This window comes from Sceloporus undulatus, chromosome 5 (assembly GCF_019175285.1).
Source record: "Sceloporus undulatus isolate JIND9_A2432 ecotype Alabama chromosome 5, SceUnd_v1.1, whole genome shotgun sequence".
Classification (NCBI taxonomy): Eukaryota; Metazoa; Chordata; class Lepidosauria; order Squamata; family Phrynosomatidae; genus Sceloporus; species Sceloporus undulatus.
The window spans coordinates 55,488,033-55,508,198 of record NC_056526.1 but is presented as its reverse complement, the minus strand read 5'-3'; the positions used below and the strand labels follow the sequence as shown (position 1 = coordinate 55,508,198).

The 20,166-nt window shown below is 40.0% G+C and overlaps 1 protein-coding gene across 1 annotated transcript in view; it reads left to right on the top strand.

The window, feature by feature from the left end:
• Window positions 1-669: 669 nt before the first annotated feature.
• Window positions 670-20,166, top strand: part of TRHDE (thyrotropin releasing hormone degrading enzyme) — a 332,065-nt gene continuing 312,568 nt past the window's right edge. The window contains exons 1-2 of the mRNA XM_042470783.1: window positions 670-1,760; window positions 8,156-8,429. Of these exons, the coding sequence (XP_042326717.1) occupies window positions 949-1,760; window positions 8,156-8,429 (1,086 nt within the window). The 5' untranslated portion in view covers window positions 670-948. The remainder of the gene's footprint in view (window positions 1,761-8,155; window positions 8,430-20,166) is intronic.

The window sequence follows — 20,166 nt, the reverse complement described above, 5'->3', positions numbered from 1 at the left end:
ACAACCCAGGAGCGCCGAGCCGGGTGCTGAGGGAGCCAAAGGCGGAGAGCCGAGGGAGCCGCTGGGAGGAAGCCCAAAGGCGGCCCCGAGCGGGAAGCGAGGAGGGAGAGAAGGAGCCCCCGAGGGAGGGAAGCGGAGGAAGAGGAGGAAGAAGAAAAAGGGGGGCCACCCCATTCGCTTCGCCGGTCCTCCTCTGCCTCTTCCTCTTGTCATTCCCCTCTTCTTCCTTCTCCTCCTCTTGTTCTCTTCCTCCTCCCCTCCTCCTTTTCTTGTTCTTCCTCCTCATCCTCTTCTTTTCATTTTCATTCTCCTTATTCCACGTCCTCTTGTCTTCCTTTTTCTTCTCCTGTTCCTCTTCCTCCTCCTTCCTCCTCAGAGGAGTCCCCTTTGCTCTCCTTTGGCGTCGGGCGGGAAGCGAGGGCTGGGAGGGAGCCAAAGCCCGAAGCGGCGCCCAAGTTGTGGGCTCCTGAGTCCGACCCGCACGCTCCGCCGAGGAAGAGGAGGAGGAGGAGGAGGAAGAAGGGGAGGAGGGCGGGGTGTGTGCTGGCCCCTCCCCTTCCCCGCCCCCTTCTCCCTCGTGGGGCTCCTCCGGGAGCCTTCTTCTGCCTCCGGCCTCCGGGGCTGCTCTTCTTCTTCCTCCTCCTCTTCTTCTGAGGGACGCCGGCGAAGAGAGAGCGGCTGCGGCAGGAAGAGGAGCCGAGGAGAAGAGAGAGCGAGAGCGAGAGCCAGCCGGGCTTGGCTTCCCCTTGGGTCCCCCTTCTTTCTCGAGTTCCCGCCTTCCCGGTCAGCCTCTCATGCCTCCCTGGCCCCGGGGGAGGGGGTCCTTGAGGGAGGAGGAGGAGGAGGAGGAGACCCTCGGCCGAGAAGAAGTAGCAGCAGAGGAAGGAAAGGCAGCAGCATCAGCAGCAGGATCAGCATCATCCCCTTCCTTCCCCCTCTTCCTCCAGGATGATCGAGGAGGATGCTGCCGCCGCCTCCGCCGGGGCTTCCTCGCAGCGGACCAGGCGCCGCTCGCTCTCTTCGGGGCAGTGGGCGGACGCGGCGGCGGCGAGACCCCGCACCACGGAGCGGCACATCACGGTCCACAAGCGGCTGGTGCTGGGCTTCGCCGTCTCCATCCTGGCCCTGCTGCTGGTCACCATGATCGCCGTCCTGCTCAGCGTCCGCGTCGAGGAGTGCAGCAGCGGCGGCCCCGGCAGCCCTGCCACCGGCAGCCCCACTAGCAGCAGCAGCAGCAGCAGCAGCGACCCAGCCTCGGTGGAGAGGAGCCGGGCCAGCAACGGCTCCGGTGGAGCCAGGGAGGAGCCCCGGGAGAGGGCAGGGATGGAGGCGGAGGAGGCGGAGGAGGAGGAGGAAGAGTGGCAGAAGCGGCGGGAAGAGCCCCCGTGGACCCGGCTGCGGCTGCCGGGCGACCTGCGCCCCTTGCACTACACCCTGATGCTCAGCGTCTTCCTGGAGAACTTCACCTTCAGCGGCGAGCTCCACGTCCAGGTGGAGTGCCTCCGGCCCACGCGGCACCTGGTGCTCCACGCCCACCGCCTGCAGGTCCACCAGGCCCGGCTGGCCGAGGACCGCCTGGCCGGAGCCCTGCCCGTGGCCGCCTTCTTCCTCTACCCCAAGACCCAGGCCCTGGTGGTGGTCCTCAACCGCAGCCTCGAGGCCCAGCGCAGCTACAACCTCAAGCTCCTCTACGGGGCCCCCATCGAGAACGAGCTGCTGGGCTTCTTCCGAAGCTCCTACGTCCTCTACGGGGAGAGGAGGTGAGAACCAAGCCGCTCTCGCACCGCTCTTCACTGTTCGGGCTCCTTTGTAGTGGTTGTTGTTGTTGAAACCAGCCAAGGGAAGATGAAAGGAGGGAGAGTTTTGAGGAAGGTAAAAGCCAAAGTTTTTAGTGAGGAGCTGTAAAGGCAACTTCCAGCAGAGGAGGCTAGTTGAACCAAACAATGCTGAGGACAGGCTTTCCCTGGCAGACATGAATCCAGAGCGTTTCAGTCAAAGTAGTGACAACTAACTTGGGACCACATTTCATATTCCACTGCAGCTGGACCTCAAGAGGTCCCAACAGAGCAAGGTAGTGCCTGGGTCTGGAATCACAGGGGGATGTGTTTCTGTGAAGGGCAGAGTAGGTGGGAAGAAGATTCATCATCATCATCATCATCAACTCCAATAAGAGTTATTGGAGCTAAGCACCTTATCCCTTCCCCAAGACAGACACAGTCCCTCCCAAGGCTACCCAGAAAATAGTATGAAGAAGGCCTGAGAGCATCTATAGAAAAGTTCTATTTGGATTACAACTCCCATAGTCCCCAAGCCATGCTGATTGGGGGATTCTGGGTTATGGTACAGAAAGTAACCTTTTCAACCTTAGGTTAACTTCTTCCCAAGTGGCAAAGTGAAGCTTGCTTCCTAACCCAACTAAAGTAGAACGTGAGAGTTCTTTGATTTATGTGCCTCAAACAGTATTGAAGTATTCAGCTTGGAGCGTTTATATCTAAAGTTGTGATACAACGTAATTCATAGCCTTGAGATTGAGATGTGACTAAACAACGTCTTGTTTTATGACACAGACAAAAAGCCATGCTAAACCTTTAGGTTTGACATGAAATAGCCCATTAAGAGCAAAGATAAATGTAATAGTGGCATGCAGATGTGATTTATACTTCCCCTACAAATCTAAGTGGAGTGCAGACAGTGTAACTTTTTCACAAGGGGCTTTAAGTGACCTCTTGTCATCTGGTTGTGTTTGATTTAAAAAGTTGACTCCACTTTCTCTGCTTGAGTTACCAACCATTTGCACAAGTTACCAGGTTTAGGCTTCTTATTCATGCAGCAAATCAAACATTGAAAGCCAAGCTGTAATTGAAAGAAAGGAAGACTTGCTTCTTGATAGCTTTGTTAGCAGAGATCTAGAATGAATGTATTTTTAAACTGCTTGCCATTGAAAACCTAGCCACAGAATCATATTCTGTCAACCTCATCATTTCCTTGAGAGCCCCTGCTGAGCAGAAGGTTTACTTAAGCGATTGCTAACCAGAAAGTAAGAAGAAAGAAGAAACCACTCCAGCTAAATTATGCCACCATTCCCTTCCTTACACCTGTAATAGCTGCTGTAGATATTAAATAGTCAAATAGGTCATGGGCCATTAGAATTTTGTTCAGTTACCCATAATAACAGATTTACTTGTAGAGTTACAGTAACAGATATTGAATATGTTTACAGTTGTCCCTCCATATTCACTAGGGTTAGGGGAACAAGACCCCCGTGAATATGGAAAAAACGCAGATAACAAAAACACTGTTTTTACCTGAGATGACACCTCTCTAGGAATCTCTAGGTCCTCCAGTGCAACTCTGTGGTCAATGTCCAACATACACTGACCATAGAATGGCACTGGAGTAGCTACAAATGGTCTTTCAGTGCATCTTTTAGTTAAAGTTGACCACAGAGTTGCACTGGCAGATCTAGACAGTCCTAGAGAGAACATATTAATGAAATCCGTGAATAATCAAATCCGCAAATATCAAATCCTCAAATATGGAGGGATGACTGTATTACATTACAATCCTATACATGCATGTTCAGAAGTAAGGCCCAGTGAGTCAGTAGAACCCAATCCTAGAAGAGAGATTATGTGATTTTCACTAGAAAGTGAATGATAAAGATATCAAAACTTTCAAACTTTGCAAAGTGTTTGCAGAATAAGTGTGACAAACAAACATGTAGGATCAGTAACATAACAGTTATACCACTTTCAGATGCTCAGTTTTACTTGTTTTGTCTTCAAGCTGACATAACTTTGCTAAACTGTGCAGTACAAGAATTGGGGCAAAGTTATATCAGAATATTTTGTTGTTGTTGTGTGCTTTCAAGTCATTTCTGACTTATGCTGACATCTAGGTGAACCTATCATTGGGTTTTCTTGGTGAGTTTCTTTAGAGGGGGTTTGCCATTGCCATCCTCTGAGGCTGAGAGAGTGTGACTTGCCCAAGATCACCCAGTGGATTTCATGGCTGAGCTGGGAATTGAACCCTGGTCTCCAGAGTCATACTGCAACATTCAAACTATATACTACACTGGCTGTCATCAGAACATTTAGCCAGAAATATTGCCAATGTACAATATTAACAAAACAATTGCAACATGCTGTTGCACGCCCATTTATGTATTTTGTAACATCTGTTTCTTGTACTCATACCACAATTGTTCATGTGCAGTTAACTTTTCATTGCTTACATTTTTAGGCTGTAATTTTATACGCATCTAACAGTAAGTTGAATTCAGGGGTACTTTTGAGTAGGCATGTGAATTAACCGATCACATTGGGCAAAATTTTAAAGTGATTCAAATTGGCACAGCTTCATTTAAGTCAACAGATCAATAGGCAATCACACATAGTGGGAATCAAGCACTTTGTTATTTAGTTGGCAGAGCAGTAAAACATTTTAAAAAATATAGCCAACATTGTATTGGAATACAACATTATATTTCATGTTTCTGTTTCTGAAATGCCAGAGGTTTAAATGAACACTCTAACCCAGGAAATGTGGCAATTTATTATGGGCAGACCTCAGGCATATGGAAATTGTGTTTTTGACCAGAATCCAGAGGTCTAGCAACCTGAGCCAAATATAAAACAACTGGCTCAGATGGTGGATATATGCTGATATGAAAGAACAGAAACCCTATTAGCCTCAGTTCTGTCCAGGAACCTGTGGTCAGTACCAGAATCAAACTGACGAGAGCTTTCACACCAAAACCATTCCTAGTTCCCCACAAAAGCATTCCCTTTTAGTAGCTTTATTCAGGGAAGAAAAGCCTTTTAAGAGTCTGCGGATGTTGGAAACTCTTGCCACTTTATTTCTAACCACCAATATATATATAAACCTGTAGATCCTAATCTACTTCTCTACCACCCAACCCTCCTCCTTCTCAGCAATAGTATCTACAGCTAAAATTATTTCACCGTTGCCATGGGATTATGTGATTGTTGAGGAAATTAGTAACTATAACGCAAAGTAAATCTGTTGACTCCTTTGCCCAATTTTATTAACAACTGTGTTGACAAACATGATGCAAAAATGTTTGTTGATTAGTCTGTCAGACCATTTTGGGATCTTGTGTCAATAGAACAATTTCTAGTACAGGTACATGTTATAAACAGCTGCTCATAACTGCAGTAAAAACTTTACTTAAACAGTTTTTGTGGGTTTTTCGGGCTATGTGGCCATGTTCTAGAAGAGTTTCTTCCTGATGTTTCGCCTGCATCTGTGGTTGGCATCTTCAGAGAATGCCACAGATGCAGGCAAAATGTCAGGAATATACCGTACTCTTCCACAACATGGCCACATAGCCCCCCAAACCCATAAAAAACTATGGATGCCAGCCATGAAAGCCTTTGACTTTACTTAAACACTGTAGCTGCATCTGTACTGCAGAATTAATGTAGTTTCACACTGATTTAATTGCCATGATTCAGTGCTGTGAAATTCTGGGATTTGTAGTTCCAGGATTTCATAGGATGGAGTCATGACAGTTAAAGCTGTATCAAACTGCATTCATTCTTCAGTATAGATACAGCCTTTGATGCATTTGGCTAAACAAAACAGTAGACCTTAAATATATTAATCTTATTTTGGACATTTCAGCTGAAGGGTTGTGTTACTTTCTGTGGCCTGACAAGCGCATTATGTTTTTTAAAACTAACTTTTTCTTATATATTAGAGAACTTTTTCTATAAGCAAAGCAGAAGTTACCTCTTGACTGTTCAGACAAAATAAATCTGTCTCAACTGTTGCTGGTATTCTGGATATGCTAATTTTGCTTCTCAGATAATTTCATTTCAGTGGGGAAAAAACCCAAACTGGAAAGTCTTCAGTAAAAATTGGATTTAACTATGTCCTGAAATATATAGACGATATGAGTACCTAATGCAAATTGTCCTAATAATAATGGATTATTAATACAGCATGGTTGACTAGTCAGCTTTGCATGTACTAGAACAAAACAATTCCTTAGAGCCAGACATCTTCTCTTTCTCTTTCTTTTATTATTATAGTTTATAAAGTGTCAAAACAGAGAAAGTGTTGAAGAAACATGCCTACCTTTTTAATAGAAGAGTGGAATTAAAATAGCTGCAAATTACTGTCATCTGTAGGCAGAGAAGTCAATTTATAAAATTTTCATTCCTGTAATTACACATTGATGATGTAACCCTGTCATCATTTAATGTGCGCATTGCAAGTTCTTATATTTGAGTAATGAAGGCTGCAAATCCATATGCAAAAACGTCCGTGTCTGATTTAATTCACTGGGTTTTGCTTTTGTACTTCAAGGAAAGTGTACTTTGCAGTTCCATGGATAGGTATATACTCACCTGCTTTTAGTAAATAACTTTCCAGAGTTCAGCAGCAACATGTGACACCTCTGAGTAGTCCACCACTTACTACCCACTAGCTACTGCCTTTTATTTTCATGAAACCTTGCATGAATGAGATTGGGAGTCAACAAGCAATATAGAGGAAGGCTGAAAAGGACTATAAAGGAAGAGTTTAGGAGGATGAGAAACCATTAAGGGTAAATGAGGGGAAGGTTTCACTTTTCACTATTAGTACTGTTTTTCATTTTTGAATTAAAACCTGACATCTATAACAGATTTCCCTTTTAACAGTATATATTTTAACAGAGATTTATCTCATTATAAAACTAAAAGGTTATAATGTTACATGTGTTTGCCTGGAAAAGTTTTTTTTCTTTCAAATGCTTAAGTTGCATTGTCCCATTGCACACTTCATCACAAACCATTAAGCTAAAAAGGGTAAATCAAATATATTTTGCTTAAAAAGCGAAAATGTCAAAGAAATTTCATATTTAATGGTGGATGTTAAACTCTGCTTTTAAAAATCTGACTTGATGAGCTTAATGTTCAGTGTTTGCGTGTGTGGAAAGTGTGACCTGCAGGATGTGTATGTATTTACTTATATTTTGCACAAAGGACCCAGTGCACCGTCCCATCCATTTTTTAAAAAATAGATTAACTGTAAAAGTTAATTGGGGAGGCAGTTTTGCCAGGTTTTTGTTCCCCAAGCTGCATTTGTATATGTGTTTTTTTCAAAATCAGAAGTGACTTATGCTGGAATGAAACACCATTTACAGACTTCTCTGCAATCCAAAGGAGCATGGTGGAAATATTGAGTTGAGATGTAACTGGAACCTGCAGTTTATTCAAACCCCAAGTAGAAGCTATCAGTTCCTCCCTTCTCCCATCAAGGACAAAGAAGGGGGATTTTGAGGCTTAGGTTTAGCTTTATGTCTGAACTGGACCAGTAATGCTATGTAGTTTGCATAATTGTGCTTAACAATGTTTATTTTATGAAACTTACAAATTATAGGAGCAAAATACAAGGAAATAATGACTATTAGAGACAAAATTGGCTTCTAGTTTATGATTTCAACGTTGCTATATTGGTAGGTTGCTTCAAGGATCTGTGCTTTGAATGCTAAAACATTTTAATATCACTCAGACTTAACAAGTATCATCAACAGTTGGAAATAATAGCTCTCCAGAGTATTCTTAAGTGAGAATAAGTTATACTGCCCAGAGAAGCCAGATTGCGATGTCAGTGTCAGAGACCCTAGAGATTGTCTCAAAGGGTAATTAAATCATTGATATAATAGTAAGCCTGGGTTATTTGTTTTTATGTTTACAGGGGTTAATACTGGCTAATATGTTGTTGACTGTTATATTTTGTCAGCTGCCCCAAGGTTTTTAAAACCTATTAAGGTGGTCATAAATGTCAAGATAAATACATAAATATTGGCTCTAGGATTAAATCAAACATTCATTCTTATGTATGTGGTACAGTGCAAGAGATTGAATTGATTTAATGCTGTTGTCCTTTTTCAGACATTGTTGCAGAGTTGCTGTGTTTTACGTTACACTGATACGCTTGTGTAGTAGCACACATGTAATTAGAAATGATTCTGAATTAAGTATTTTAGCACAGAACAACATAATGTTCAGGATGCTTCATGGTGACGTTAATTTGTGTGTTGCACCGAATCTATATGGTTTTTTTTTTTTTAAAAAAAACTGCAATATTTTAGTGACATCTTTCTGTCAAGGTCTGAATAAAACCTGTCATTCCTTCTTTCTAGGTTCCTTGCAGTTACACAGTTTTCTCCTACCCATGCCAGAAAAGCCTTTCCTTGCTTTGATGAGCCTATCTACAAGGCCACATTCAAAATCAGCATCAAACACCAAGCAACCTATTTATCTTTGTCCAATATGCCTGTGGAAACATCTGTTTTTGAAGAAGATGGATGGGTTACGGATCACTTTTCACAGACTCCACTCATGTCCACATATTACCTAGCTTGGGCTGTTTGCAATTTCACCTACCGTGAGACTATGACAAAGAATGGTGTTGTGGTAAGTATTTTTGAAGCTCTCAGATTACATATTTTTCACTAAAGAAACCTTGCTTCTTTGGTATGTTAAAATACTTGTATTTTCAGCTATCAGGGTTTTGTTTTTTGTTTTGTTTGTTTGTTCACTCTTGAGACTGTGATCATTATGTGTAGTTTTCAGCCATATAAGACCAAGACATTACACTTGGAGCTGAGTCTTACTTCTTGGTTAACCTGCTATAGTAAAACTGGAGAAAGCATCAGATTTTAATATCTGCTTGAAGCATCCTTATCTTGATTATGCTGAAGTAGTTTTCAAAGAAATAGCCATGTTAGTTTTTGTAGGTTTTTTGGGCTGTGTGGCCATGTTCTGGAATAGCCTGAAAAACCCACAAAAAACTATGGATGCTGGCCATGAAAGCCTTCACAGTTAGTCTCTTGCAGCATAAAAGGGAGGAAGGGAGGAGGAGGGGAAAAACTTCGAATGGAGCAGCACCTACATTTTAGTCTTTTAGACTAACTGGTTTTTGTTTTCGCTTTTGTGGATGTCAGTCCATTTCTTCAGATGCAATACGGAATGATAAGCCTCAGGTTATAAAGTATATTTATACACTTGTGGGAGTGAGACAGAATGTAATAGGATCCAGAAAGATTCAAATCATGTCTCTTCCCCAAAATTTTTAAAAGTCAGTGAAAGGTGATACAGGGCTTTCAGATATGTACAGGGGTTGGTTATTGTTCATGTGTTAAATCAATAAATCAATAAATCTACTTATGAAAAGTCAGTTTTCTAAGATTCAAAACCTTATCTGAGAAGATTCCTTTCGTTATATGTGCACTAGCGAGTACATGACTATTTTCACATATAATAAGCCGGGAAGGGCAGAATAGATGTTGCTAGACTCTGTTGACCAGATAAAATTTTGCTATATGAATCATTTGCTTAAAAGTAGGTATTATTATTATCAGTGACTAGTATTTCAGTCCCAGAACAAGATTCTGAATAACTTTTTCCAACTCATTCTTTATTTGACCCTATTTAGTTACTGATTTGCGAGAATATTCTTAGATGCAACTTGAGTATTTCAGTCATGTGAATGCATCATAGGTGAGAGGCTTTGCAATTGCATGCTGGCTACTGCTACAAGGCTGTGGAAAAACATTTCCTTTTATTAAAAAAAAATCTGCAAATGTGACTTTTTCTCCATATTGCAAAGAAACATTCAGTTTCCCTGAGGTATGGCATTTCCTTATTGAGAAGCATCCAGGAGTTCTTATATGGATTGTGGAATGAATGAATATGTGTGTGTGTGTGTGTGTTTATTTGTTTACAAATATCATGTGCAGAGCCATGTAACAAGCCAAAATATGCACCAGAAATTCTGCCAACTAAGTAGATGATTTAAAAATACAACATGCACACTCCTGCCAATTCAAATTTTTGCTGGATGTGTTTAATCCACGTAACGCAGATAGATTTGTGTTAGAAACAGAGCTACATTCTGAGCCAGAGAAATAAAAACAATCACTTCTTACGTTCTTAGATGTGAAAAGTACCCAGTTGTTTAAATCAATGAACTCTCTAATGCTTTCTTTTGTGCGTTTAGTTACAGGTACCATTTGAAAGTGAGTAACAGTATAGTAACAGAATACATAGTTTTACTATGTTCAATGCTACATACTCCCCAGTATGTGTGTTTATGGTATCATCTAAATGGACACTGGGGTTTCTGTGAGTTGTCATACAAAAAAGTAACTTGTGCATCCTCTGTTATCATTTAGCACCTTCACTGAGCACCATCACACTGAGCAAGAAGAATGTTTGGATTGTTCTTAAAAGCAGTGCACTCTTGTTGTTTTCTTGGGTGGGGGAAAGCACTCTTCTAGGCACTAACTCTTGGCAGTATTGTAAAGGCTGAAGGCTTTTAAAAACGGACAGGTAACCATAGTGGATCTAAGTAAAAATGAAGTAGAAGGACAAGGTGATTTTTCAGCAAAGCCAATTATTTCTTTATTAAAAAGATAGCAGTAGAAACCAACAGAACAGTCTATAGTCAAGGCAAGCTGTTTTCAGGGTAAAATGGGTGGTGGGTGGTGGTGGTGGTGGTACTATATGAAAGCTAAAATTCTTCTCCTAATCAATCTAAGGAGGACTAGAGGAGGGTAGCTAAACCTGAGCACTTGCAGACTAAAACACACATATATGATGTGAAGAAGATGACTTGAGACTGGGGGGGGGGGAATCCAAGAGAGGGCAGGTCAAAGAGAGAGATTCTTTCTGTGTGTCGTTCTTTATAAAATCCTTCTAACTTGAGAGGCAATCTCCTAAGACTGAAGGGAGCACCTCTTCGTGGAGCAAACATGACCTCAACATACATGCTTGCAAAAGGACAGAGGTGAATCTGCCTTTCAGGTTCTGATAAAAACGCTTAAGTGGTCTGAGCAACTGAGACAATGGGGTTGGGTAAACACAGCACAAAGCCAATCCATATAGATATTTACTTCACAATCCAAGCCAGTTTGGTGCATCTCCATCCCATGGAAGCAGACAAGATAGTTAAGCTATGATAGCCTCAGTCAGTGCAACTGTTTCCTTTCTAGCAGTGGGGATGAGGGAATTTTGCAGTTTGGCTTGGTTTTCCAAGATGGGCAAAAGGTCTAGACCAGCACCAGCAGCTCTAGTTGGTCCATTATAGGTTCTTCAGACTCTGGCAACAGAATCTTGACTGTCCTATGCATCAAAATCTAATATTCATATTTACTGAGCATACATCGTTACATTGTGTCTCAGAGATCCCATTGCTGAGACAGTACAGTGGTGAAAGGATGATAATACTCTTTATTATTGTCTTATCTCAAAATCTGTATGACTTGGTGCAGCATTTTGATATATGGTTATGGGCCATGGCATTTTACATATTTTCAGCCTAGCCATGTTGCAAAATGGCTGAAGATGGTTTAGTAACATGACAATTTGAGGATATATTCAGTGGTAATGCTATATTCAGTGGTAATGCTAAAACAATTCTGTGACCTCAGTTTGATTCATCTCCTTCTTCAAAAGATCTGTGGTTAATTATAACAACATCAAACTTGTAATGCTTGTGCAGTACTTAAGTGTTTTGGTCAGGGGGAAAAATCTCCTAATTACTCTGGAGATCAAATATTCTTGCTGCTTGGTCTAACAGAATTTCTCTTGTACCTGAATCAGAATAAGAGCTGATGACTTGCACTTGAATAGGCCTCAACCCCCATGAAGTAAGGAGCAGTGATGCACAAGCACAATAATTTGTGATAGTATTATAAAAATACTGTAGATTAACAAGGCTAGCCTTTAATGGTCTTTGCCTTATAGAAGCTAATATAAAACAAAACACCAGGTGTAAGCGTTCTGTGGAAAGCCAGCTTATAGATATTGAAATTCTCATTACAAGTTCACATTCTGTAGGTATTCTGAGGGAAGGAATGAACACTGTTGACTTCTAGAGCTTCCAAGCATTTGTATGGAAGGACAGCTACCGTTTACTGTTTGCACCAATTAGGGCATATGCACTTTTGTAGGCTGCAGTCACTTGTGGGTAACTTAGCGGCATACTTCTCACTAGACCAGATCATCAGTCTGCTAGGACTGTATAAGTCTATGTATAAGTCTAGAAATTTTAGTCAAAAAAATTGACCCCATAAAACTGGGTTGGCTTATCCATGGGTCAATGTAAGTACTATATTTTAACTCTTCACCTTCTCTGAGTAGAGTAGTGAAAGGTAAGAGTTTAGTTCATACCATGAGCACCCAAAAGAAGCACCAAACCCCTCTATTCTTTCCACCATGATGCCTTTTTGATTATTTGGTTGGGAAAATGGCAGCGGTGGCACATCTTTGGTGCTTCTTCTCAAAAGAGTGCCAAGAAGAATCAGGCTTAGAAGGATCTGAATAAGGTATTTCTGTATGAAGACAGTAAAGTTCATCCTTTACACCTTTGTTACATGCCACTAAGTTTTATCCTTGACTTAGCCATGATTCATATCAAAATTAATAATTTTGGCCCAAAAACGTGCCCTTAATTTATATGTGAGGTTGACCTATAATCGATTATATATGGTAAACATCATGGGGAGTGATCTTCGCTTGTAGTGAGATCCCTCTAGTCCAACTGAGCTACAGCAGAAACAATATCTGATACAAAATGTAGACTTGTGACTCTGAACACTGTCACTTTTCCTTTCCTGTATGATATTTGGCTTATAAAGGTATTGCTTCTTTTTGAATTTTGGATTTTGTTATGTTCAGATCCTGTGTCACATCTTGTTTTAAAAAAACCCAAAACAGAACATCTCATTTAAAAAAATCCTTCTGGCCCAACCAGTTAAAAGGTTGAGGCTTGTTAAATAAAAAGGTTTTCAATGTTTTACAAATTAACGGTTCATCTTGATTCAAGTGAACTATGAAGAGAATCAGGAAGGTTTTTATCTTCTCTGTTTAACAGGTACTCCTGATCTAAATCTATAAATCTCCTAGAAGTATCTAAATTGACAAAGAAATTAACTATACCAGCCACATTCACCATGAAGCTATCTAAAATGGGAGAAAACTACAGTGGTTATTCTTAATGACTCCTCCGTTAAGCACCATGGACAGAAGATTTTGGGGGACAGATTTGTCATTTCCCTTTATTCAGCCTGCCATTTATATAGAGGCCATCTTTCAAGTTTCAGGGAAAAGGGATTATGAAAATGGAAGAATGGGAAAAGTTAGCTTTTTGTACTGCAACTTCAGGAATCTTCTAGCTGGTATGCCACCCGTAGTGCAGGCTGAAAGATTTTTGGAGTCATAGTCTGGACGTAACATTTTCAAGATCTGGATAATGTAGAGAGAGAGACTGAATGCCAACTAGCATTTTTGATAGTTCATATGCATTGCATCATCCCATATACTGACATAGTAAGTGGGTAATATGATTTAGTTATAGATAACTCCCCAGATCTGCAGAGCAAACCTTTGCTATTGTGCAGTAGCCAAGTGGTGTCCTTTTGATGGCAGCTCTACTTTATTTGTCCCTTAATCCTCTCCAAGCTGTACCTCTGCTGTATCTGTTTCATACTGCAAATTAACACATTGGTAGAGTGATAGCCTTTTAGGATGCTGTTCTAAGAACTCTTGAATAAACGTTAATGCTCTGTTGTTGTGCCTTCATGTTGATGCCGACCTATGGCTTTCCTGTAGAGAATGTAGAGGTCAGTGAGACAGAATGGTATAGTGGACTGAGTATTGGACTAGGACTCCAGGAGATCAGGATTACAGTTCCTGCTCAGCCATGGAAATCCACTGAATTGCAATGGAATAGAGTTTTCTTGGCTTATTCAAGAGGTTTGCCCCTGTCTTCCTTTAAGGCTGAGAATGTAACTTGCTCAAGGTCACTCAGAGGATTTCCCTAGCTGATTGGGGATTGTAACTCTGGTCTCCTGGAGTCCTAGTCTATCTTTAACCCACTATACCATTCTGTCTTATTCACCCTTTCTGAGATTATGTATCTGTGGAGCCCCAGCTATTGAGGATACTCCACATATCCTGTTTGACTCTTGTTTAAATTATAAGGAGATATCACACTTTTTACAACCATTCTTGGATAGAATGACTTATTGGGACCTTTCAGCTAAATTATTATATCTTTTCTCTGGAGAGAACATACATATAGTGAGATGAGTAGCTAAATTTGTAGTCAATGCTGCTCGCTTGAGAGATCAATTTATGGTACAAAATGGGGTTTTGTGTCATGGCATGAGTTCATTTAAACACTTTCATTATTATCTCCCACTTTTAGACTATTTTATTTTGTACCCTACTTTTTTAAAATTTGCTTTTAGTTAGTCTATGTCTATTTTAACCCCTTATTTGAGTTTTAACTGTGACTCAGTTTTATCTTTGTATATACATGGACATTCTGATATTTTTATCTTCTATTTTATATGCTGTAATTTTGTAACTGTATTTAGTATTCTATTGATATGGTCAGCTGACTAATCAATAAACTTGTTGTTGTTGCTTATTCACCCTTTATGTATTCATAAATACTACTAAGACAGTCTCTTTTCCCAGACTGGCTTAGTGGACATTATGTTCACTGTGGCCTACATGCAAGAAAACATTGGATCAATGTGTAATCTCTTGGACTGCACTGGCAAACTGTTCCTGTGCTGATGGAGTAAGCATCAACCTAGATTGTGCACTTAGCCCCTGTCTCGAGTGGTGAAAAAGTTTCTCTTAGCATGTACCTTTCTTCAATGTGACTTCTTTAGTGAAGAAAAGTATTTTGTTTTGTCGTTGGAATGTAAACCTGTGCTTAACTTCAAAGTCTGGTGAAGTACCTAGTTTTGAGGAAATTTTGTTGTGAGAGGGGAAAAAGTGATAAATGAAAAGAGTGGTTTTTTTAAAAATCCAAACTCTTTTGCACTGAAAAGCAATATCCCAAATGGAAGATAAATTTCAATAAGATGATTATCTATCTATCTATCTATCTATCTATCTATCTATCTATCTATCTATCTATCTCATAGACAAAGTCAATGATAAACTCTGAAACATTGTACCAGTAAAGTGTAGTAAACAGTATTCCCCCCCATCTTTTCACAGCATTTTGCTTTGGTTTCTTGGACTCCAGGGAAATAATTAGAAGTGAACATCTAATTTAACCTCTTTCCCATTTCTGTAGTATCTGCAATTCAAAATATTTTTCCCCAGTTCATTTCTTATTCAGATTTACTCAAAAATTATCATTCTGCATTTTGGAGCTGATTGCAGATATTCAACACTTGAGCACTATGTTGTGTAACACCGAGTCTTCTGAAAAATCACACATTCATGCAGTGTTGGAGTTTGGTTTCCATAGATAGTTTTTGCCAATACATGTTTAGTCACTGATTTGTATAGAAGAAGAACACAAAAAAGAATATGTACATTTCTTTAATACATTAATCTGAAATTCAAATTAATATTCATGGAATTTCAGGTAATCTATGTGATACAGAAGATAACTGGACACTTTCTGTTCTGGGGCAGTTCATGACTACCTTTGATTGTAGGTGCATAAAGAATTCCAGACACTGATTACTGTCATTCTGATACTCCTGTGAGCTTTGAAGTCATTAAAAAATCACAAACTTACTTTGGCACTTTGATACAAAGCCAGCTTTCTAATAACCACCCTTACTTAACCAACTTTTGCTGTAGTGTACAGTTTTTGACTTTAGTTCTAGGTCACATATAACTCCCGAAGGAATAGAATTGTTGCTCAGTAGAAATTGCTGACCAGACATACAAACTATCTTTGTTTTTAGCATAGTTACTTCAGTAGATCCCGTTGTCATATACTTGTTCAGCATAGAGGGAGATCTTTTATGAGCAGGTAGTGTTAGGGCATGTTGTTAGGAGGGAATTTGGTTGCAGAGTTTTTATTGTTTTGTGCCAGAAGTAGCTTCCAATTGATGGTGGCACTAAGGTGATATTATCGTGGGGTTTCCTTGGTAAGATTTGTTCAGATTTGTAATCCAGTACTCAAACCATTACACTACACTGGCTTTCTAGTTGCAGAAACCTGGGATCAGATTTGCATTCATTTGAGAAACTGATTAGGTTCCCTTGGGCAAGCTGCTTTTTTACACCGTAATCTTGCAAGTGGGACTGCTGTAAGGCAGATGTGATAACTATGCTGCCCTCTCTATGTTGTTGGGCTTCATGTCTTAGCAGTCATAACTAGTACAGTATATTGTTATTTTTTTAGCATATCTATGATGAGGAATGCTGAATGCCCAACAGCATCTGGAATACTCCATAATTCCTACTACAGCTGTAAGGATAAAAACTGGTAACTGTATAATTAATTGGCTACAGTTGTTTGTTTCTTTCCTGGAAACTTGCTAGGCACTGGCAGCAAGTTGTTGAGGGATCAGCATGTATAGACCAGTAATTTTTACTAGCACTGGTATACATGAAGAGTGTTCTTTCACTCTCTTCTGCCTAATCTCACTCTAAATGCAAATACAGAGAAGGTCAATGAGTAGAGAATTGCAGAAGATGGATCTGAAAAAGGAAGATGAGTCTTGATATAAATGCAAGGGATTCATTTTTTGATCAATTGACAATTCATCTAAAAACAATTCAGAACAATTGCTTCCAATAAAACACAGTATGTATAAAGATTGTATTTAACAGTAATGCACTTTTACTAAGAATGATAATTAAACAGAATCTTCTTCACTAGTGAATTAAACTGTGATTTAAATAGTCAAAATGTGGTTTTTCTGAGAAGTGATTTAAATCCTGATTTGAGTGAATGTGATAAGTCCCTGGCAATAAGCCTGGTCTCCCCTCTCATGTGATTGTTATCATGTAAGTGGAACAACCCAAATAGGGTTTATATGAACCCAATACAGCACCCAAACATGTATTGTTTCACCTGAGTCTCTCTGTGTAGAGGTGTATCTACCAGCAAAGCACTCAGAAAATTATTTCTGAACCTGCTCTACTGCTTTGTTTCAATTTCCATCTTTGAGTCTAACTGCTTCAGTTTAGAAGTGAACTGGAACACTGTTTTTGGTTTCTGAAGCTACGGATATTTCCCTATTGATCATTTGCAGTGAGGCATGGTCTTATCATTTGTGGGCCTCTGGCTTTTTATCTCTTGGGAATTTCAGGTCTATTTTAAATCTGTTTTTAATCTCTCATGTGAGTAGAAGCAACTGGGGCAGGAAGAGTTGTGTTGACAAGTGACTGGCAAAGAAATGGTTGATAACATCTTCTCTACTGTTTCTCTCTAATGCAAGTCTTCCCACTTCCTGAGGGTCCTTTTCAATGAAGAATGATTGTCAGGGCTTTGCTACTTACAGGTATGGTGGAATTGAGTTTATTCATAACAAATGGCACTGGGAAGATGTAGGCACAAGGGGGTATCTTCAGACTCTCCAAGAGATATTCTTATGCACTTATGTTTTTAGCTATACTCTTGTGAATTAATTTTAATGGCCCTCTTGGACAGTGGCATCACTGGGCTTGGTGTCATCCCCACCCCCTGCCAATTGACCTCCTCCCATACCACACCACTCCTTAATAATTTTTTTTGTACTGATGTTTCTCATAAATTATAATTTTCATGTATTACTTTGTGTAATGGCAATAGTAGTGACATAAACAACTAGCAAAATTAAAATTATACCTTTCAATTACAATATTATTCACACAGCCTAAATGTATTTACATATACATAGTTCCATGTGGTTAAAATGAAAATCTGATAAGATTTGATGTTTTTAAAGAAAACTTTTGAAATAATATTTTTAATTAAAAAAAATAAAAAACATTTTTTTAAACCTGCCCCCTCCTTTCTCCTCCCTCTGAGCCTCACCTCTCTCATACCATCTCTTCAGTGTTTTAAAGGGACACAGACAAATGTTTCTGGCAAAAGGCAGATTTTTTGGGACCAATGGTGTCACCCTCCCTTAAGGTGTCACCTAGTGCAATCTGAACCCCCCACATCCCCTATTGATGCCACTGTTTGTAGATGCAACCTTCAAGCATCAGCACAGAATGTGGATGCTTGCCAGTTAAGTCTTAGCTCAGAAAGAGAAAAACTCCTGTTGCTATAGAATGTATGTAAGCCTCCTCCTTCTTCTTTGTACTCCTATATAGTACCTGCATCAAATGGGCTATTAAGAAAGGAAACCACATATAATCCACAGATAATGCAAACATAATTAAATATTAAGCAGAAGGCCTGTCTTGAGGCTGGCTGGAATGTCAGCTGCTTGGTGCCGGGTACTGAATTCTACAAATATATTTTGTTATCTGTGGCAAACATGCCATTGGGCTATTTGTTTTTAGTACTGAAAAACAAAAACAAAATAGTTTATATATTTAAATAAAATAAGCTGTAACCTAGATGAGTGGGTGGGCGAGTGAGTAAGAAATTTGATTAATGATATATCCTGCTTTAGATGCCTGAGGCACTGCTTTAAGACATTGCTGCCAGCTGTTGGGCTATTAAAGACCTAAAAATATCTTCTCCATCAGTCCTTATTACTTCATTGATAATAAATAAATAATGCTGAAATGAGTTCATGGGTAAGTTGATGCATTGCAGTAGAGAGACTCAGAAGGCCATAAACAACACAGTGTTTTCCTTTCTTCACCCCCCCCCCTCAGTTAAATAAGTGCATACTACTTATACACATTAAACTTAATTTGCCACAATTTTAATAAGCTGAGGTCAAAGGGGGAAACTGGGAGGAGTAGAGATAAACAGAGGCATTTTAAAATCTGGTGAAAAAGTAGACGATGATTAACTGAAACTTTCTTTACACAATCAGAGGTATGTAGGTACAGTATGTAAGAGCAGAGCTGATAATATGTCCTGCATAGAATTAGTTTGGTTTCAGCTGAATCAGCTCCAGATAATGTTTTTTCTTAACAGAGTCCTCATGCATAGAATACAATAACCTGATCACTGAACCAGAGTAAACAGAATGCTTGATTTCAGTGTTGTCTACAATACACTGCTGCATATGCTAGACGTATTAAGATAGGTGGAGTTTATAAACTATGATGCCTCCATATTTGATGGTATAGGCTTTCTTGTCTTCAAGGCTTTTCTAAGTTCCAAATGTCCCAGCACTGAAAGGAACAGTATCTTATTAATGAGAAGAGTCTAATGTACCAACAATAATTGTTAGAAGCTAAGACAAATCTCTCCAAGCCTGAATCTGCATAAGGGCTACAACCCAGTACCACTAGATAGTATCCTGCCACAATTTGACCTCTTTACTGCCACCACACTCCTATTGTAATCCAAATTGAACTCAGTTTGGAAAACCAGATGGGACTCACATTTTATAGGGAGGTGTTTCTATTGAGTGCATGTGCTAGCCATATTGGTGTATGTTTGGCCACAAAACCACAGTGGCAGCAGGAATCTATTTTCATAATCAAATAACTTTTCTCTGTTTTATCTCATTCTGAATTCTCACCTGTACTCTGAATATTCACCTGCACTGGATTAGATGTATATCACAGCAGTTATCTCAACGCTCACATGTGTTGCCTCCACTTCTAATTTGCTGTCTCATTTTTTTAAAAAAAATACTCCCCAGGAAAGTGGGTGTAGGATTTATGGGATATCTAATTAAAAATACTGTATGTACAGCACTGTGTAAATTTACAGTGCTTTATAAATAAAGGTTAATAATAATAATAATATGGTAAAATCTCATAATGGTATACTCAGAACTAGTCCGACTTAATGCAGTTGGGTTTACTCCTAGGAAAGTTTTTTGCCCCATAGGACCCTGTCACCCTACTGAAAAGGACATCTAAAGGCAAGCAAACATTCAAAGATCAAAGGTTCAATGCTTCAGATATGTCCAGAATGCAAAGGGGTAAAAATGGTGCTGACCTTTCAGACCCTTTTTAGGAGGGCCTGAGCCTGAGAGACAGATCTCCAGTGACTTTGTGCCACCCACCCACCAGCCAGTTACTCCCCAACAACCTGATCCCTCCTGCATTCCACCCAATCCCAATTTGAAGGTCAAACCACACATTTTAAAAAAACTGGTTGTTCTCCAAAATAGCAGACTAAACTGGAGGTTTTTAAAAACCATCTTTTGGGCATAAAGAAAGAAGTGTTTTCACATTGGAAGGAGAGGAACCTGATGTATTCCAACAGGATGGAGATGGAGCTAAGGATGTATTATTTCACCTGTGTAGATTCAGGCTA